The sequence below is a fragment of the Esox lucius genome, chromosome 10 (genome assembly GCF_011004845.1).
Source record: "Esox lucius isolate fEsoLuc1 chromosome 10, fEsoLuc1.pri, whole genome shotgun sequence".
Classification (NCBI taxonomy): Eukaryota; Metazoa; Chordata; class Actinopteri; order Esociformes; family Esocidae; genus Esox; species Esox lucius.
Genome location: NC_047578.1, coordinates 13,579,414 through 13,601,348, shown reverse-complemented (window position 1 = coordinate 13,601,348; position 21,935 = coordinate 13,579,414). Strand labels below are relative to the sequence as shown.

At 44.0% G+C, this 21,935-nt stretch overlaps 1 protein-coding gene across 1 annotated transcript; it reads right to left on the bottom strand.

Moving 5' to 3' along the window:
• Positions 1–79: 79 nt before the first annotated feature.
• On the bottom strand, positions 80–21,803 carry top2b (DNA topoisomerase II beta). Its single transcript, XM_010873467.4, has 36 exons — positions 21,726–21,803; positions 21,293–21,367; positions 19,763–19,996; positions 19,378–19,468; positions 16,996–17,059; positions 15,382–15,527; positions 15,006–15,103; positions 14,412–14,624; positions 14,028–14,201; positions 13,665–13,766; positions 13,365–13,502; positions 12,853–12,991; positions 12,448–12,605; positions 12,235–12,360; positions 11,028–11,138; positions 10,734–10,839; positions 10,385–10,494; positions 9,904–9,996; positions 9,034–9,148; positions 8,646–8,767; positions 8,379–8,527; positions 7,949–8,180; positions 7,554–7,688; positions 7,250–7,450; positions 6,861–7,056; positions 6,688–6,779; positions 6,423–6,578; positions 6,258–6,341; positions 5,661–5,858; positions 4,895–5,063; positions 4,489–4,650; positions 3,024–3,344; positions 2,800–2,889; positions 2,466–2,603; positions 1,081–1,178; positions 80–990 (listed from the first exon to the last, which is right to left on the bottom strand). The coding sequence occupies exons 1-36, from the start codon at positions 21,735–21,737 to the stop codon at positions 787–789; spliced, it is 5,052 nt and encodes a 1,683-aa protein (XP_010871769.1). The 5' UTR covers positions 21,738–21,803; the 3' UTR covers positions 80–786.
• Positions 21,804–21,935: the final 132 nt, after the last annotated feature.

Below are 21,935 nucleotides of genomic sequence, written 5' to 3'. Positions count from 1 at the left end.
CCGTAAGCCTGAAATGAAGTGTTCCCCGGTCATGTTTCCAAGGTGAAGTCAGTCAGACAGAAGACCCAACGGCCAGAAAATCATTTACATTTCATTGTTTACTTCCAAGTTCATGTTCAAAAAGGTACATTGTCTCTTTTTTACTTTTTAACAATTAAAATGTGCTGAAGCACCGCGTTCCTAACTTCTAAAAGCTGCTCAGGACAAATACAGAACATGGTAATAATAATAATTAAAAAACAATTGTATGTATAATAAAAAGTGTAAAACACCTACACAGTAGAAAGCATTGAACGTCACCATTAAAAGAAAAGAAAATGAAAGAGGGAGGGAGGGAAATGTACAAAAGTCTGCGGGACACAGCACAGGGGTACTTCCACAAGCATGTGTCTGTGGTCCTAGTTGAATACTTCAAAACGACATCCTTCCTCCCGCTCTCCCTCCCTCCCTCCCGTCACTAAAGGAATCACTGATCTGACAGGACTAGGACGGGTGTACACCCACTGCTGTCACCCATCCTACCACTCACTTACTTTCTAGAAAGTGAGCGGGGAAGAATGTGGCATGTCAATGGCCATGTTCAAATTCTCAAAAAGAATCCACCCCTTGTCTGTGACCCATCGTGGTGATCACAGATTGTAAGTGATTGGATAGGTGACAGCGAGGACCACAACCCTATTACTTTCACAGATCCGCCAGTGAAGACCTGTGATTACGTCAAGGCGGGAGGGAAGGAAGCACTTAGAAAGCCTTGGAAGAGTGCCTGTGTGAGAGGGATTCCATCCATCAGTCAAACATGTCGTACTGATCGTCGTCCGACCCGGACGCTGACTCTGCGAAGTACTTCACCTCCTTCTTGGCCCTGCCTCTGCCCGGCCGTTCCCGAGTAGCCACGTCCGACTGGCTGAACCGGTTGGGGTCCAATTCGCCGGCGTCGTCGTCGTCGTCTGACATGGGGGGCCGGGAAGCGGCTGCTTTCTTGGATGGCTTCTATGCAGGGAGAAGACAAGAAACATTGGCCGCTTGTAGCTACTCCTAATTTGTCCTGGTTGGGTTTCACTCAGGGACACTCTCTCTTACCCTGGCTGGGGCTTTTGCTGCTTTCCCAGGGGCCTTCTTGGGACTGAAGTCATCCTCTTCCGACCCAGACTGCTTCCTCTTCCTCCCCCGGCCTTTGCCTGTACAGGTTAGGAGGAGGACACACTGGAGGGTTAGTGAACAGGCTACAGCCACGGGTCCTTAAACAAGTCCTCACTGGAGCCAGTTGCATCAGCTACAGAAGAACAAGCTGAACTAACATTGTGGTAACAATACACAACATTAGTGCGTTAAGCGGTAACCTGAGGGAAACGTGGCACTTTTTCCAAATACTGTTTCAGAACAAAAACATTGATCATTCGGAGCTTAATTTGAAGTATCATAACAATGTACGTGATATTTCAGTTTCTCTAAAATTCCAAAAGCCTGTTACTAGAATAAGGCTATAATGAAGCAATGTGGAAAAAGTGAAGTGGTCTGAATGCTTTCCAAATGCACTGTAGAACTGTAAATGTCTACTAAGCATACCCTCTATCTCATCATTGTGTCACGGTTGTGTGAGCAATTGTTTTCTACATACTCCCTTTCTGGGCCTGGTGAACAAAGGGTTATGGTGTAGTTAATTACCAAGTTGTCTATGTTGAACTAGATGGAGAATCTACATGGAGAATCTAGATGGAGTGTCCGCATAATTAAACTCCCTAAAGCCCAGTGCCCCAGTTAATTTGTTCTAGTTTCCATCATGAACGCTCTCTGGAGAAATTTCACATTGGCCTCACACATCAAATAAGAAATGACCAAAATGGAATCCATCTAATAGTTCAATTACTTACATAATACACAGGCACAATTGTTTTGCTATACCAAATTGTTGTTTTTAATATCTTAATGGCAAATTCTGGTGCCCACATGTATAGGATAGCCAGGAACACACACACACACAAACAAGTAAAAACCAAAATCTGCCACACTAAATTGATCATGTAACTAAAATCTTTTCAAAAGTATTCTGGTGACCAAAATGTTTTGGTTAATAAGATGCAATTGTAGAGCATTACGTAGTGACTTATATATACACATCTTATTATAAACCAGGTGGTTTGAATCCTGAATGCTGATTGGCCGTGGGATATGCAAACAATTAGTCAAGAGGGGATGTGGTATATGGCCAAAAAAAACATGGCTAAAAGCTGTTCTTAGGCACCACTAAACACGGACTGATAGGTTGACGCTTTGATTTGTACGCACAAATGACATTAATACACACTTCGGTTAGTTTGTTTAAGAAGTGTAACGTGTCAGAGTAAGAACACCATTGACAACGTTTTGACAACGTTTTGTTTTCATGATGTGGTCACAACTGACAATGGTGTTCAGTCACGGGGATGGTGGCTGGTGTGATAACATGGGCTGATTCTAGCGTGTACCTTTGAGTGCTGGTGCCGGCTTCTTGGAGCTGCTGTCAGAATCCGAGTCCCAGACGGACGTGTCCAGCTTCTGTTTTGGGGCTTTGGGCGCCGGTGCTTTCCTGGGTTTGGGTGCTGCATCTGAAGGCTTTTTAGCTGCTGTGAGTGACAAAGACAGATAATTAATATAAATCTAGATCTAACCAAAGCTGGATTTTTGATTTCAGGCTAGTATTACTCAGCTACACTATATCTACCCAACTACAGTATGAATAACATTGGGATGCTCACCAGGCATCTGAAAAACATTGCCAGTTGCATTAGTGTTCCCCCTAGTGGCAGGTCTGGGTTTTACCTTTCTTAGCTGGGGCAGGTTTGTCAAAGGCTGAGCTGCTGGAGTAGGAGAAGGCCTTGTCTTCCTCATCACTGTCGAACTTCAGATCGTCTGGAAGAGAAGATATACTGATTACCACAAAGGCTAACAGCTTGTTCGCAAGCCAAATAGACAAACAAGGACTTTAAGACACCAAGAAGGGATCATCTTTTGCTTGACACAACCCTTTAATAAGGTGTATTTACCACTGTCATTGCTCTTTTCCGAGGAGAAAGCTGACTTGGAGGAGGAGAATATACTCTCTGGTTCCTTTTTCTTCTTTGCTGGTGAGATTGTGGTGGTGGTTGTCCGTTTAGGTGGCGGAAGGATTTCTTCTTCATCCTCGTTATCGTCACTGTGGTCTTTGTACCGGTCTTTAGTCTCAGATGAAGGGGTAAAGTCATCTTTGTAGGGCCTGGCTGGCGAAGATTCAGCGTCAGCCTCATCATCATCATCCACGTCATCATCAATATCTTCGCCGCCGTCCTCTTCCTCACTGAAGTCAAAAGTATACTTGGGCTTGGCCGCTGAGAAACAAACAGAGAGCATTAAGTGTGTGTCTGTGTGACGCCTGGATATCCCTACAGCTGTCGTGCTTTAACATGGTTCTAAAAAGGCATCCTAATAGAACATTAGTGGGAGAAGCTGGAGATCCATACAGACTTTGTGGGACAAATCAATCTTTGGTGGGCTGACTAACATGGCATAAATTCTTCTATTCCAAATCACCATAGGTCCACCAAGTCAGTAGGCACCCATGTCAGAAAATGTAGCCAAACAGGTAGCTATTAAACATAAAACACTTTTCAATTGTGTCCTCATTATTTAAAAATGGTTCCCTTATTCAGCGAAAATACAATTGTACCCAGTCAACATAGTACACTTTTATCCTTTTATTTAGCAACATATATTTAACCAGAAAATATACACAGCTCTGGAAAAACCACTGCACCTCTTAAAAGGAAAGTTTTGATGGAGGAACAGAAGCGTTCAATTTGCAGTGGTCTCTTAATTTGAACCCTTCTGTTCCTCACTCAAAACCTTCCTTTTAAACTTTTTTGGAAAGGAAAGAAAAGGGGGCAGTGGTCTCTTCATTTCTTTCTGGAGCTTTTTCATTGTCTAAACTGATAAGTGATGTCAGAAAACGCCACATTCAAAAGAGCACCTCAATCAACCTCATTTATTTATTATATATATTTCAAATGGGGATGGTAAAGTGTTTTATTTTTCATTGGCCCTGTTTTCATGTTGTCTTTTATTGGGAACATCCCATGCATTGTTTTCCAAAGTTCTATTGGCTTCATCTTATCATAAAGAAAATATATATTTGAAATGCTTTAAAACAATCCTAGTTCTTAGTGTTAGTTTAGTTGTAAGGTGGGGTTATATCCTTTATAGTATATCCTTTATAGTATCAGAGATCTACATTCACCAGTCCAGATTAAAAACACTTGAGAAAAAGCCTGTGAATCTCGCCAGGCAAGACACACTCCTGTGGTTGTAAATGAGGACAACAGGCTGGTTAGCTTCTGGTGCCCTCATAGGTTTGTGGAAGGTGAGCGATTGACTACCAACACTGTTAGAGCTCAGTTATTTCCCTGGGGAAAGCTTCTCTCACACCATGGTCTGTTGTGCTCTAATAATGAACATATCCCAGAGGTTTTCTTTTACCTGAGGCCCGTTGTGACTTGGTGTCTCGGGGGATGACCACAGGTTCACAGTCCTCCAGGTCGCTCTCTGACTTGGACTCATCTTCTGACCAGGGGTTACGCTTCTTCACCTTTTTACCAGCCGAACCTTTGGGTGCAGGGGGTTTTCTGGCTCTGGGAGCACCTGTTAAAGTGAAAAGGTTCATCCGTTCAGAGGTTTCATTCCAAGAAATTGTTACTACAAGGAGAGCTCATGCCTGATAAAGAATGAGCGCCAATGTTTTGTCTAGTGGTAGCACTCCGCACCTTGGGTCCACCATCTTACTCACTACAGAATCCACCTCATCTGTCTCCCCCTGTCATTCCTAAATGAACCCGTCTTAACAAAACAAACATATGAAAGGAGAATAAAATGGATCGGCGCCCACCTGGCTCCTTCTTTTCCCGTTTCACCCTGGGGGCCTTCGGCTTGGCTGACGCTGTGGCTGGCGTGTTAGCAGAGGAGGAGTTGAGGGAGTTGTCTCCGGTTCCTCCATCAGCCCCCAGCACTCCCATGTCATCATCAAACTCCATCTTCACTACCAGGTCAGAATCGCCCTGAGACAACAACACATAGGTCATTTCTACAGACTGAAAACAAGCTTACTAACACAAAATAATTGTTTTGTTTTTGACTACTGATAGAGCTGAACTAAGTACATATTCTTGACAATAAGTGGATGTAAATCATTAACCTAAATGATCAAACCTGAAGGGAAAGACTTCATCTCAGAAAGCTTTTCAAGGACAGATTAAACAGTAACAATCCGTTAAGGCCCAGAGAGAAATAATAACTGGATTGAGGTTTTGGTTCTTCATTCAATGGACAAATCAGTATTGTGATCTATGCCAAAACTGGGACAGTATTTTTAAACCCTGTTCAGATGGTAAATTATTAAAATGTCATTCTGCACCAACAAAGCTAAAATGTGACCTAGCGTAAGCATTAATGAAAAACAAAAATGGGCTTTTAGCCACGATAAACACAGAGGGACTTGGCAAAGTGTTGCCTTTTGGAGGGAGGAGACTTGGATTTCATCATTAGGAAAAATTTTATCAAAATTGTTAATGGCATTCCCCCAAGAAGATCTGGAAATAACCTTTCAAGAGACAATTCAAAGTAACCTGGGCGCCTTTTAACATAGAGTCTGTTACCTTCTTCTTTTTGGTCATCTTCTTGGAGGCGTCAGTCTTCATTGCCTGAGTGATGGTAGGGATGACCCTGCGGCCATACGGCGATGGCAGGGTCTCCTCCAAATGGAACTTCTTCACCTTGGGCTTGCCCACCTTGCCTTTCACCAGCTTGGTGCCACTACCAGAACTCAGGTCTGCCCGCTCCTGGGCCTCGATTTTCTGTCCCAAGCACAAAGAAAGTAGACCTCAGTCACGGTTTGAAATGATGCAACATGAATGCTGACGGTTGGGTGAAACACATTTGAACAGAAAGTGGACATTCATTGTTTTGAGGTCGTTATACATGTGAAGTAGTGGTGGTGGAAGTGACTCCATTTGTAATGGTTGTCGTAGTAACGGAGGTAATAGGGTTTCCATGGGCTTTGGTGTCGGTAGCTTTCACAATTTATTTTGAAGGAGAATAATAACAGTATTGCAAAGTTGTGCTGTGTTTAAAGCAAGCACACTTAATCAAGAAACCATGGTGGAGAAACCAGAAAAAGCTTAACACATGTACATATAAATGATAGTACTTTCTTTTAAAGCAGTGGCTCTGCACATAGCGCCAGTAGGACTCACATCCAGTTCTTCAATGAAGACAGCCAGGTCCTCTTTCCACAGGTCCTCTGGAGACTTCCTCTGCAGCTCATTCAGCTCGCCTTTCTGATGAACGCACAACCAGTTGGTAAAACACACAACTAGCCAGGTTGGCTACACCTTCCTCTGTGAGTGAGCAGACAGTACCTTGAGGTCCCTCTGTCGGAGCAGCTCCTCCACCTTCTCCTTGGTCAGGCACCACAGGGACATGTTGAGGATGTAGTTGAAGTTGGGTCCTGACGACGAGCCAGAGTCCACGGAGCTGTCACTGTTGTTACCGTCGCGGTCGTCGTCCTCCAGAGCCTGCAGGGGGAGCCGGGGGGGAGGTGGGTGGGGGTGAGTGGTGAGGACGGGTCGAGGGATCTCGGCATTCATGAGTCTGAGTAACGGGGCGGCGGGATGCTAACAATACCTTTTCCTGTGCTTTGGTCCACGCCACAACGGGGTCGGACTCAAAGCCCTTCTGTACCAGCATCCTGATCAGGTCCTTCTTAGACTTGTTCTCTGGCAAACACAACAACGTACGTCAGTGTTCTGGCAGAGAACGGGAGAGAGCCATGGAGACGGAGAAGGTTAAACTCTTACCGATCGTGATCTTCCCCTCGATCTTTTCCAGCACAAATCGGGCCTGATTGGACAGTTTGGAAGCCTCCGCCCCCAGGCTTCCTATTAGCCAGTCCTTCCTCAGCTTGTAATATTGCAACCGTAGATCAAAGAATTCCTTGAGAATGTCCTGGACTGAGTCATACCTCTTCAGACAGCCCATGTGATCAAACAAGACCTGAGGGGCAAAGGGCAACGCTAACTCAGTAACATTTACACAGCATTCTCTCTATCCCTCATACATGAAGAAGAACTAAACACTGGGGCCGTTGTAATATTCAACGCAATCAGGTTGGAAGGCCGACCACAATGCAGTGACAATGCAGTGACTGTGCAAGGTTAGGGTGAACACGTCGGAGTCGGGTCGTTACCATGGAGTTGCAGGTGAGACTGGATTGCAACTTGAAGACTTTGTGCAGTCCCGCGGCCTCGGCCTGAGCCAGCTTCTCCTCCGACATGCGGACCACAAACTTGACCGTTTGGTCTGTGTGATACTCCTTATAGTCGTTGATCAGAGCTGGAGTCTTTTCTGTCCCCTGGAGCATGGGCTCCAGTACAGACTCTTTATAGGCCTGGAGGAGGAGAGAGACAGAGAGAACCAAGAAACATACATTTAGAATGGACGAACAACATAAAAATGTAGAGTGATTTATGCTGTGCTTAGAACAGGACTACCTGTGTCCAGGTGCGAACAGGAAGCTCAGTGATTTCAATGGTGTTCTTGTCCAGGACAGAGACCTCTCCACTGACCATGTACTGGTTCTGGCCCAACTCATGGATCACTCCTTTAAAGTTCTTATAGCTGGGCAGCTTGGAGAGGAGACGGGTAAAAACATTAGCCGTTACTATGATACAAAAATGGCCCATTCAAACTTGATCATAGCCAATAGGACACCGAACGTTTGTAGTTTATGTGGTTAAATTACTACATTTGGTAAATTACAAAAGACAAGGGTTCTAGCTACAGGTTTAAATTCAAAGAAGTATCATTCTATCATTCAGTGAACTGCAACAAAACAATGATCTGGAACAATAAAAGCGGACTAAGGTCCATTCCGAACGTCTGTTACCATGGGCAGAGGTTCCTGCATGCTGAGCATGCGGATGATGTTGTTGACTATTTCCCGGTGGTCATAGTTGGGGATCTTGCAGGCCCAGCCCGTCCCGATGCCCTCGGCCCCGTTCACCAGCACCAAGGGAATGATGGGGATGTACCACTCTGGCTCCACCTTCTGGTTGTCATCGTACAGGAACTTCAGCAGGCAGGAGTCCACGGCCGGGAACAACAGCTTGGCCAGGGGACTGTGGAGCAGACGTTACTTCACCATAAGCATGGATGCAGCTATACAAACTCAGACAAAAACCTATCGTTCTTTTTTCATTTGTTATAATATCCAGCAGGTTTGACTTTCCGTTCAGTATGGCTGGTCCGAGTCATATTCAAGCGCAGCTCGGCCCCGCGGCGGCTGGCCGAGCCGGTTCTGACCTCCAAGCTGTTACCTGAGCATGGTGAAGATGTAACGGGGGCTGGCAGCGTCCTTGCCACCGTTGATGCGGGTGCCAAACTGGCCCAGCGGCTGCAGGATGTTCACGTTGTTGCTGCCCACAAAGTTCTGGGCCAAGTTCACGATCGTCATCAACAAGGATTGCTGGATGGACACACACACACACACACACACACACACAAGTTAAAATGGTGTAGTTGTGGGATGTACCCAACATCCCCAGACAGTAGTGATTCAGAGCGTTTTGTCCGAGTGTAGGCACCTCTCCATGATGGTAGGCCGACATCTCAGCCACAGAACCAGCCAGCTGAGCCACCTTCACTTCCCGCTTGTCATTTCTCTTCAAACAGGTGAACAGCACCTTCCTCTGGCCAGGCTTCAGACCTGCGCAGACACGCGACACCATCAGAAGGGGATCTCTCCCCCACACACACGGTCAAAAGGTGACGCAGGAGGTGTACTGTGGGTGTCACAGCTAATGGGGACCCGAACAAACCCAGTTCTCAAAAGGCGACCGCACATCACACAAACAGCACCAAGAGGGCAGCGGGTTCTGTTCGCAACAGTTTGTACAGTTCCCTTAGTAACCGTCACAAGCGTTTCACAAGCAACCACAACGAGGAGGAAGAAAGCCTAGCTCAGGCACGTACCGTCAACTAAAGATGGGATGGATCTCTCGTTGTCCGAGTTGGAGAAGAGGATGAGCTCTTTGTTAATGAAATCGTTGTAGGACAGGTGCTTCGTAGCCGTGCCGTACAGGTATTGCTGCATGGAGGAAGAAGCAATTAGACGTTAGATTGGCGCTCTGATGTGTTACGGTCTTATCATTGCCCTGTGGGAAAGCTGTGTCACCAACGCATCAGTGAACAACAGCAACAACAGTTACAAAACTGGTTTCTGTACAGGTATTGCTGCAGGATGGGAGGGAAATATACAGAGTTGAAGAGGCTGTCATCTGCTAAGCCTGCCTGTGATGGGATTCACATGGGGAAACCGACTGCTTATCAGAAGTTAACAGCGGCAAATAGAGTCATTTACTAAACGTCAACAAACATAAATATGCAGATTGGCGTTTGGTGAATATTCTGAATGTTTCCATTTCCATGCTCTGGGTATCTGGGGGAAAGCTGACTGTGTAGAAATGATCAAATGTCGGTGACTCAAAGGAGCGAGTTAGAAGAGTACAGCTTGTGATACATCACAGTCCAAGTTACTCTCAGGGTGGAGAGATGTTTGTATGTACATCCTCTTCCTTTAATCATACTCCACTACGTTAGATTCTCACAGCGAGCATCTCGGGAGGCAGTCGGTTCCACTCCTCGTCTCTGCTCCTTCATCTGCACCGATGTGAATAATGTGGAAAGTGTCAGTGCACAGGGAACCCAGCTGTTCCGCTGAAGCGCCTGTGTGATGAGTTACCATTCTAGATCCCACGAGGACATAAGTTAGCTCCCGTTAGCTCGGCAGGCTAACGCGGTCTGGATTTAGACCCAGGTCATTGACCCTGCGGCCGCACCCACCTCGGGCAGGCCGTGCATCCTCCTCTGTCTCCTGTCCTCCATGAAGTTAGTGAGCCACTCCTTCCGGTCGTCAGTCTTCTTCTTACTGAACGCCTAGAGAGAGAGAGAGATCATGAATCGCATGCCTTTCACGTAGGACAAATGTTTATCCCGTTCTGTCCAGCATGTACATATAATGTGGTCACTGGCGTTGATAGGACGCCTGAGAGGTGTGAAGAGTCTATGGCGGCCTAGAAGTCAACGTAAGCCGGCTTGGAGACAATGCACATTCACACATGTATTAGAAATGTGCTTCAACTTCAATTTGGTCCGTTTCAAAAGGCTATCTAAGTGTCGTTTTGGAAATAAGCATAATGAATATATAATGCCAGTGCATGTTTCCAAAACAGGTATAGCCTTTTACAAATCTTTCATACGCTGAACTGCAGTGTTGAAACACGATGACAGGAAAAAGGAGCGAGAGCCTCCATGTTAAACCCACCAGTGTGATGGCAGCATCGTCCTCCGTCCCGGTGTATCTGAACATGATCCGGTGCTTCTCCATGTCTGCAAAGTACTCTTTGGCTTCCTTGCTTGTGCTGGTACCCAAACCTAGAACACACACAATCAATCAACACTGAAACCATGTTGACATTACTGTGCCAAACCCAACCACAGGGTGCTGGCCGAGAGATGTTCCAGCTTGCTTTAAGCAGGCCAGAACCGCACACAGTAGAGCAAGGCTCAAATTCCCTCAGTAATGTGAAACAGGCATCAAAAACAAATGAAATGTGTACATCCAAAAACCTCCAGCAATAACGGTTTGGAAGATTATAGACTAAAGAACAAACCTTTGTAGTACTTTATGTGCCAGGTTTTAAAGTTCTCTGTCTGTTTCTTCCATTCATCAAACTCCGGGAGACTGTAGAAAGCATATTCTTGCTTATTCTTGTTCACCTATAGGAATGATTTGGAAGCAGCATTAGAGGAATGTTTGCCAGCTTTAAGCCAAATATTTGGTAGAATATGGCCCTCAAAAGTGGTGGTCAGCAATATGGCCACAGCTGATCCAGTGTATAAATCGGCCTTTGACTCTGTAGGGTATCTGGAATAGTCCAAAAGCCCAGGTAATATCTCGTTCTCACTTTGACAATGGGGGTGATGAACTCCTCCAGGAAGGTGTGTTTGAGAAGGGACGGCCAGTTGTGATGGAAGAAGTTGATCAGCAAACCCTTGATATGGGAGCCATCTTGATCCTGATAATCAACACAAAACAAACTGTTAGTAGGGATTGTTCTGACATTCCTTATAGGGTGCCAAGTCCGATGAATATTAAGAGAGTGGGACTTCCACTAAACTATGCTTTGAGCATGCATAATATATAAAGGCCATACAAATATAATCAACAGCCAAACGGGGAAGAAATATGTCAATTATTCATATTTTTTTATGTTTGGGCCTTAACCTCTTGTAATAATACTAGAACTTTTAAACAACAGCTAGCATCCACCAAGATCATAGTAGTATTGGAGAAAACAGCAGCCAGCAAAGAGAATAGGGTTAAACCACTTGCTGGCAATGGTAACATAAAGCATATATTGAAGTTCGCTACATGGTCCTTTCTTTGAGGAGGGCACATCCCTGTGCTTAGTCTAACTCAGCCCCCTCATATGTTCCCAGCCGTCCATTCCAGTGGACACCAATGGCTGGGCAAGGAAGCAAAACTGGGTTGCTGGTATGGAAGACAAACGATGTAAGCATTGTACAAACAGGGAAACGTACTAGGCAAACATGGTAAGATGGCTGATATAGTGAGGATCACAACAGTATAATGGTTTTGAAATGACAGTCAGAGGGAGTTCGAGGTTTACCTGTCAAGGTTTAAGCACTGCACATGATGACACAAGTCAGTAAAATCTCTCTCCGATTCATCGAGGTAATCATATCACTTTGACAGACCTACTAAACACTGAACATTTCAGTGGGGTTTTATGGGGAAAATGTCCTTTGTGGATTACTGTAGGAAATCAGTTGACTTCAGTTTAGGCTCACTACTAAAACCATTTGAGTTGAATGTCCAAATCAAACTAAAGGAATCTGTGGAATTTGTTTAGCAAAAAATATGTATTTGATTCATTGCGATTCACCTGTGAAATCATTCAATAAGTCAACCTTTTAAGACAATTGATTTTTATGGAATTCAGTGCCTCAATTTTACCTTTGTTATTATTTTGAGAAATGTATAGCAGGCATCCGTTACACAGTAAATTACATTTGTATAGCCTTAGTTATTCAAAAAATGCAGTCAATATAAGATGCCAGTCAGGGGTGGGGATTGATTAGATGTTAGACCTGATCGGTCATGATCATGATCTTGCCGTAGCGCAGTGATCTGAGAGACTCTGGGTCGTCGTAGCTCTTCTTGTACTGCAGACCCACTATCTTGATGATGTTATTAATCTCTGCGTTCTCCATGATCTGAGGGAGGAAAAAGCATGGTTTACTATCCATTTTACGTATCCATCATCTTACCCCATAATTGCGTGCTTCTGTCTAGACACTCACCTGTTTGTGTGTGGCCTCTCGTACGTTCAGGATCTTTCCTCGTAGTGGGAAGACGCCGTAGCGATCTCGGCCGATGACGCCAAGGCCGGAGACAGCCAGGGACTTGGCCGAGTCTCCCTCCGTAAGGATCAGGGTGCATTCCGATGAGTGTTTACCGCCTGAGGGTTATGAAAAAGGGGCTTTAATACGCGCCATGCAGAATGTATTTCAACAATCTAGTGTTCCCCAAAGTGTTTATAAGCAGGGTGGGGCCCAGCGGTCTAGCTTAGAAACTCAAGCCTAACGTAATTGGCCTTGAACTAGTTTCAAAGCAAACATTTAGTTAAAGAGTTCCTCTTGGCGGATAAGTAAGTTAGGAACATCATAAGGTCTGTACACACAGAGCAGAGTGGTTTCCTGTCATACCGGCATCATTAGCATCGTCCAGCTTGGGGATGCCTTTTATCTTGCTGTGTTTCACTGAAGAACATTTCTTGTTCAGTTGTGTCTGAGCCTTGAACTTCACCCAGTTCAGAATACTCTCCACAATCCCACAGTTGGTCGCCTGGAAACAACATTTCATATGGAATATGGTAAGTTATGATCATTTAACTACTTCAGAACCCAAAACATAAGAGAGGACATGGAACTGGTTTTGAGATCATATGATATTAAATGAACGTTTGAATATATAGATAAACGATTTCGCATTAAAAGGGTTGTGTCATCTACAAATCCAGATGAGGATTGTCCACCCACTCAAGCATGGTCCCTCTCTAGTTATCTTCCTAGGCAGTAGTTTTTCCAAACCAATTACTTCAAAATGTTACTACTTGCTCTTTGGGACTTTATGCTGGGTATCTGTATATTTTTTGTATATTTTTATTGTTTTCCCATTTTTCATTTTGATGAAGAATCATAAAGACAAATCTACGTACCGCTCTGATGAACTTCTCAGAGAGAGGGCACTTAGATCCAAAGCTCTTGGTCTGGAGGGTCATGTTTTCCTTGGTCTGGGAGTCAAAGGTTGGGTTCTCGATCAGTGCGTTCACAAACACCCATATGTGGTTCTTCACCTGGGCAAGACAAAAAATATTGGATTAAGATCATTCTAAGATCATCACATCAGGTCGCTCTTAACCAGTTCAGTTACAATGTAATTACAATTAACAGTAATTATTAAGTACAAGTTGTAGTGACACGATAGCAATACCATTTCTAAGACAGTAATAACTAACCTGGAAGGGTTTGACTGTGACACCAGCTTTGTTCTTCTTCTTGACCACCTCTATGAGCTTGGATACAATCTGGTCCACCACATAATCAATGTGTCTCCCACCCTAAATAAAACCAAGTAAGCAGTGTTAAATATAAACAAGGTCTGATACACATGATGGTGCGATGGTAGAGACTCCAATTTGGGAACGCAGTCAAAATGTATGCAACTGTGCCCATCCCAGCATATTCACACTTCAAAATTAGACTTAGTTTCTGTCCAGTATTCCTAGGTTGGTCAGGTCCTAGTTTTCGAAAGAAAAGGGTAAATTTTTTGTATCGATACAGACTGTAGATCATGACGTCGTTCCTTGAAGGGATGTTACCTTAGTGGTGGCGATGCTGTTCACAAAACTGATCTGTTGGAATCCCTTCTCGCTCATGGTGAGACACACCTCCCAGCGCTCGTTGACTGACTCATTGACCACCTTCAAGGCCACACCCACCTCGTCCACCTTGTCCCTCACATACAGGTCCACATAGCTGCGGAACCCTGTCACCTGGAAGGAGAGGAACAGAACAGAAAAGAAAAAAGGTTGGGGAAAGGTTACTGAAGAAACACTTAGTACTGAGAGTTGTGCTAAAACGAGAGGCCTTATTTCAAGTCAAAGTGCTTTTGCCCAGGATCATGATTAAGACTGGTGTGTAACGTCTCTGTGCATGTGGGACAACCCACACTGCTACGTTCAGCTACATGGGGGAAGACTTACCGGGAGCTTCTTCCCATTCAGCATGACCTTCACGCCTTTGCAGGAGCCAGCGATGTCATAGGCCCTCCTGGTGAGCAGAGCTAATATGTCCTTGTCCAGCTTCTCCATCTTGAACTTGGACAGGTCCGGCTGGAAGGTAACACACGTGAAGTCCTCCCCATCAAAGAACTTGATCTTGGGCTCGCTGGTCTTCGACATGTTATTCTGCCAGGTCTATGGAGGGAGAGGAGGGGGAAAGACATTCTTCACGTCAGGGAAACCAGAAATAATCATCTGATGTGTATGCTGAAATTCCTATAACATCGCAAAGATACAAAAGGATATTAGAAAGCGTAAAACAGCTAGGTGATTATTTTGGGGATAATCTCAGTGAATATAAGAAAACGACCATCAGATTTATTCGAAATAATGTACATCCCACAAAAGGGCAACATCAGTGTGGACTCCTGAGGCGATATCCAACTGTGAACATCAACTCAACCTCTCACACAGTCTACACCCAAAAAAACATCAAGAGGTTTCCACTTGACTGTTCCCTTTCAGACTGACTGAACAACAGATGTCAATCACGCTCAGCATTCTCCTTGTCTGTACCTGTTTGAAGCTGTGTTTGTACTCTTTGCAGGCGGTTTCCACAGTGAACTTTGTGCTGAAGATGTTGCAGAGTTTAGCACCGTAGCCGTTCCTCCCACCTAGAAAGAAAGCAGTAGAGAGACAATTTTAAGCATGTATTCATCCTACAAATGTGGGGCTTTCATCTGTGGAGAGATTGTCCTTGAATAGCTAGTTACACCAGCAATGTGCTGCCAAGCCCTTCAACTTGCCAGCACTAGAAAACTATAGAGTTTAAGTAGACAAAAACTGTTTCTCTTGGACACTCTTATCAAAACCAAATTAAACGTTGATCCATGTGTGTGCGCGGTTATCATGAAACAAATTATAATATCGTATTTTTCAGTGATGTAATGACCTGTGACTTTCTTCTGGTCGTCATCATAGTTACTGGAGGTGAGAAGGTGTCCAAAGATGAGAGCCGGGACATACATCTTCTCATCTTTGTGCTCCACCACAGGAATGCCTTTGCCATTGTTCCAGATAGTGATGGTGTTGGACTCACTGAAGGGGGGGGGGGGGTGGGATAGATCAGGGTAAACAACGAAGGCCAGACTTCACAGGACAGACAGAATCATTATGACCCGACTTCATCAGTTACATTCAGCTTCAATCATCCTTACATTCTTTCCATTTAGCTCAAACATCTTCAAACATGCAGATCATTATGACAAGCAAACAACATTGTGCAACAGTGCAACCAATCCGCATTTGCTAGAAGGCTTTTCTCTCCAGTGGATTTAGAGCCGTGACTTAAAATATACTGTGGAGCAACACAGCCAAACTAAATAAGCCCAACTTGTCATGATGTAAGCTCGGGTAAGGGGCTGGAATATTATATAAACCATTATAAATCCTAGCCCTCAAGAGCAACAAGAGAATAATAAAGAGATTGGGAGAGAGAGGCAGAGCGAGAGAAAGAGACAGACGACATGATGTCAGAGTATGAGGGACTACTATTAATATGTTGATCTGTTGCAGGGAAAAACACAGACGGAGTCACTCTGAAGGACAATCAGACAGTGGATGCCGAGTTAGATGACAGCATGTAAAATTAGCTCCCAGAGATCCTACAGTCAGTCTCTCCTCCCTACGGCCCACTCTCTCCTCCATGTGCCCGGTCTCTCTCCTCTCCTCCATGTGCCCGGTCTCTCTCCTCTCCTCCATGTTCCCAGTTGTCTTTCCAGTCCTCTGTGTGCCCAGTCTAATCTCTTCCACCACTGGTTCCCTGTTCTCCACCTTATCATTCTGTTCTGCCTCCAGAACAAACCCCTGCTAATTGTTAACAACCTAGGTGTCCAAATATGTGGCAAAAACCCTGCCGAACCAGGCACAAAGCTGGCTTTAACACACGGACATTAAACTAGGCACAGACACACACATCTACGTTGGCAGATCTCTCCAACAAAATGGATGCCCTGCATTTTTTCCTTCAAAGACAAGTTGGCACACTTTGACATTTAAAAAGATTTATTAAGTTGAACGACTGTGATGCAGGCTTGTTTCATTAATCAACAAGGAGCCTTTCTATTTAAACTACACACAAATGGTTATCAAACAGCAAACAGACTAGAGTCGACAGACTTTCTTTTTTTTTTTACGTGAGATGCAGCTGAGCGACAACATCAGTTTTTGTTTCTTAGGATTCATTACAAATGGGGTTGAGTCAGCTAGGCTATAACACCGTTAGGTCGCCCTCAAAGCATTCAGGGAAGCCCTCAAACTCTCTGTCCTTTCATTTTCATCAAGGCTGTAAGGATGGGCCATGTATTTGTGAAAGGTGCCGTACTGAAGTGATCTGACATTTCCAACACGACGTCTGAACACCACTACTATGTGTCAAGTCCAGCTGCGACAGAGACGCTCCTGTGTCTTCCTAAGCAGTGAACACAGCCGGGGATTTTGGCCTCAAAATAGACTTTACTTGTGAAGATAATGACTGATGATTGACAACAGCTTACTGTGTACTCACGGATCAATGGAGATCTTTATGGTGGTCATGTTCTTATCCCGCTGTTTGTTGTCGGCTGCATTGACTGTGGATTAGAGTGGAACATGTCCAAATGAGAAGTAGACTGCAGGGATTCAACAGAGTTGATATCATCTAAATTGAAAAGATCTTCGGTACTGGCATTTGAAGTCAAGTTGCCTGGCTAATAAAATCCCAAACCACAGTGTTTTCCATGTCTCAGTCAAATCTCCTTTCTTAGTGTTTAATCACAAAACTGTTGCAGGCACAGATCAAATGTTCAGGCAGTCGGGACAGCCTGCAATCATTGCTGCTTCAAAATCACCATTACGACACAGCTTAATGAACACATTGTGCAGAGGACCACTAAATGGGAAGATCTCACCTGCACATTTCTCACATCCCCTCTCCCACTAAAAACAAACAGGGCTGGAAAGCCAGAAGCCAGCCCCTCTGACACCAAATGGGCTTTGAGTAGGAGGCTGGAAATGGACAAGAGAACGACGCAACAGATCTTCCCCATCGCCTTCGAATTCTAAATGACAGATTTCCTTTAGAGCGCTCGGTTATAAAAGGTCCCGTTAGAGGACAGGAGTAGCCAATTGATTTCTTCTTTAATAAAGTCAGCCCAACGTGTATGAGGAAGACCTGTGATGGAGGCGGCCGTAGCATGACTTAGAGTGTGACGGACAACCAAGTACACTTCAGACAGCTCATCATTCCAGGCAGATTACCACACAAGGAGCAGGACGTAGGTGGCCAAGAGCGTCTACAGCACTCAGGACAAGGTCAGAAGCAGATGCTTCGAATGTATCGATAGAACCGATAATTAGCCAAGTGGAGAAGCATCTGAAGACTGTTGCAGGCACAGATCACAAAACTGGCGGTATACCACGGGTGTTACATCACATCACTTTCTACTGCTCTAATGATCACCGGTTTATAAAAGCTATAAGGCACATCTAAATAGCATGGTCAATAGAATCTCCACTGAGGGGACTGCTACTCCTCACACACTAGCTTTGGGCAATTTGCTTTATCATACAAAGCTAGTATGAAAGAATGTAAACCTCTTCCCCCTCGTATTTACTGAAAGCACATAGCATCTGGCAAGTTTGTCATCTGAGGCCAAAAAATTATTCTGCCCAGTCATTGATTTGTACACTCACAGGCCACAGCCCCTGTCTTATGCAACTTAATACTCATGTACCTTGAGTAGGTGCAATAACAGTGCTTTGTGCAATACCACATTTCATTTGACTATATTGGTGCTTCAAAACAAATGCGTTAGATCTGACAGCAATGCTTGCATGTTATCCATTTGTACAATGTCTTAAATGTATACCTGTCTGGGTACTACAGACGTAAGTAAGCCTTTAGTTAAATCTAGTGCAATCACCTTTCACTGTCGAGATTTACGCTTCTGTTGCAAATGTTGCAAATTATCCAGGTCCAAATACAAAGTGTAAATGTCGGCTGGGCGATATTATAATGGTAAACTAACCATGTTGGACAGACAATGGCCACATCGAGACTGGGGATGCATTGCCCATTTCAACACGACTGGCACAGCTCATAACGTTTCTGTAGTCAGGCTGCAGAAATGGCCAAATTGCCTACTTATTCTTATTTGCCACAGAGGCCTTTTAAATCATATACGGTAGGTAGACTGAATCAACAGCAAGCCTGCAGTTAACACTGTAGAACGAGCGGGGTTCCAGAGCTCTGCAAATTATCCCAACATTTCTCTCTCACACAATGTAGTAATGTCACCATTTTGCAGCAGATACTCCAATGCCGGTTTCTGGCTTTAAAGCCCAATCCCTATTCAATTTCAATTAGAATGTCGTCCCTGGCTTGTAACCTACACCCACGAACTACCGTCGATCTAGGAAGCCAGTAACATATTTAACAAGCTGTATGTCCTTTTGTGAATGGCCTCAATGAAGACATGGAACGTTAATAATACGAAAGAGGGAGAGCAAGAGAGAGGACAAATGGTTTAAACCAGACTGGAGCGGTGCTGTCAAAAACAGTCTTGCAGTGCGCAGCAAGGCACCTCAAGTGATATTTCAATTAATTAGCCTATTTCAATGAATACATTCAATGTGTTAGGTACAGAACACCAGAGATGAATGTAGCCTTGGACAGACAGTGAAGAATATCACTAAAGTAGTTTAAAATCTAAAATATAGCCTTCGGTCAGAAAATAGTATTGTTTCTTTCTCTGTATTGGCTGCAAGATCCTTAGCAAATGCCACAATCTCATTTCTGAAGTATTAGACATAAGCATTTGATTTAGCTCTTTTTCTGGGTAATATATTTTTTTTTTGACTAGTCCTGACCACCTTGTATCCTTTAAAAGAATCAGATAAATGGACTTACCAAGAATTTCATCAAAGATTTTGTATAACCCAGGGACATAAGTGATTTCTCGTAGGTTCATCCCAAGGTCTTCATCGAAAACCCACATTTGCTGAAAAGGATCAGATAGACACATATTTTTGTCAAAGCATTTACAGCACTTAGACCACAACAAAAAAGCGCAACAGCAAAAAGGTCAAATTTTTCGGTTAGATGTCGATACAGGACAGGGTGTTGTGGCCAAAGTAGTGTAGAATATGGGTAATATTCAATAGCCACAAAGCAACAATGAAACTGTTAGACCTAACCCGCTAATTTATTTGCTGCATTTTATTATATCTTCAGAAAAAAAAGTTATGCACCTGACTGAACCAAATAGACATTAGCCATGACAAACCCAACCTACCTGGGTGACGGGTTCTACAGAGCCAATGTAGGTGTCGGGTCTCAGCAGGATGTGCTCCAGCTGGGTCTTCTTTTGGTACACCCTCTCCACGGACAACTTCTCTCCCCCCTTCTTCTTGGCACCACCGCCTCCTCCCTCCGCCTTGCCCCCGTCACCCCTGCCGTTTGCCGCCGCTGCGGCCGCCGCCGCCTCCTCCTCCCTCTTTTTGGCAGCATTCTTCTTATCAAAGAGGGTCTGGTATTAGACACATGTGCACAGCTTAGTTAAAAAAAAATTACACTAGATATAATGTATTTAACTGTGTATCTGCAGCCACAGGCAGCTGACGATTGGAACTGCACTGAGCATGAAATAGGGTGTCAAAAACTGTACATAAAAATAATTATAATAATAATCTACTGTGCAGTAAGATTGTGAGTTCAAATGTGGACCCTGTAGACCAGTTAGCATTCTGTAAAGGTAATGTAACAGACCCATTCCATACACGTCAGCATGTTTGTAACAAATAACATTCAGATTCACCATAACTCATGGCAATTTCTAATAGCCTAAAAGGCAATTTACCTCACAGGATAAGCCACCATTTGGGGATATTTACTTATATTGTAAAATATAATAATTTTTAACCTAAATGACGTCATCTTCAGGGTTTTTAAAACGGAGTCTGCTTAGACGAGCCATACTGCTGTTCAGTTCATGACAAAAAGTAATGAGGATGAAACGAGCCCTATATGACTGGCATGTTATTTCCATTGGTTGTATTTCCATAAATGGAAGACATCTAATCATCCATATTTTTTTATAAACTGAATTTGGCTACACAACCAGCAGTGACGACTCCGGCCTTAAACGCTCAAGATGCACAGAAAGAATCGGCATGACCTAGAGCTCGCATCCCTGCCTGCGTCTCCCGTACCGACAGCTGCTCCATTGTCTATCTTCAGTTTGCAAGCGGTGCTGATGCCAGTGTGGCAACCAAACTATGCTGCTGCTTTAGCAAGCTGGCCAAATCATGTCGTGAAGAAAAATGTTCGCGTAAATGTTTTGGTTACCAATTACGGTAGCTATGACTAACGTTATTTATACGGTAAAGATCCAATATTTAAACGGGGTAATAGTAAAATATGCAAAGTGACTATCAATCACAGTTGACGTGTATTGCAACAAAGAACTTTTTGCGGAATTGATCAAGTGGCTCATTCACCATTTCCTTGCAGAAGAGCAATATGTTGCCAAATGGCATGATCATAATAACAATAAATAATGTATCTTCTCGCGTAGATGGGCCTCTCCGTGACTGTTTTTGTGCTGGGCAACCACAGCTATCCAAATAAATGTACATGGTGTTAGTTCATATTGTATATGCGCATGTTAAACGGATGGACTAGCTAGCTGCTAGCTAGTTAGCATAATCACTGGCCATTTTAGAATGTCTGTGGAATTACTCTCGTGCATCCTGATAAAATGATCATCGCTTGCTGCAAACAAACCTGTCCAATAATGCGACACTGTAACAATATAGTAACTTACCACCCAAGTAAGACCCCCGCTTCCTGCTGCGCCGTTGGACATCTTCCTTTTGTGTTTCCCAAAATGTTCGTGATGCTATTTACCAGATAAAATATGAAGTCCTGCATACAATTAAGTCCATAAAATCGAGAAATCTCTCAGTTAATGGACCCCATTCAGACGTGTTTTATTGTTAGTTGCTGTATCAGTCTAAGTTGAAAAATGGCTGTCAAAGTTGTTCCAGAGATGAGGGAGTGTATCGCGGCTATTGTTAAAATCGACAAGCGGTGGCACAACTGGCTAGGCCTGAACTCTTCAACAAAGCTTTCGTGCTACTTGCTGAGGTGTATAAATTACTGTACAAAATCCAAACGTTAAATATTTAGTGCAGTATAAAATGAATTGCAATGATGTACAAATAAAATGGATTTAAAATACGGTAGTAATTCAATACCAAAATGTTCATTCAAAATAAAAACACCGCCGCCTGCCACCGTCCGGCTCGAGTCGGCGACAATCCCCACAGTAGACCCCACCAATCCGGTCCTCGCTTTCCGAGGCGCCGGTACTTCAGCCAATGAAGTAATACGCGAACCAAAATGTACTTGCAATTTGTAACCGGTAGATGATAGTAGAAACACATTAATTGCACTACTTTTCCCTA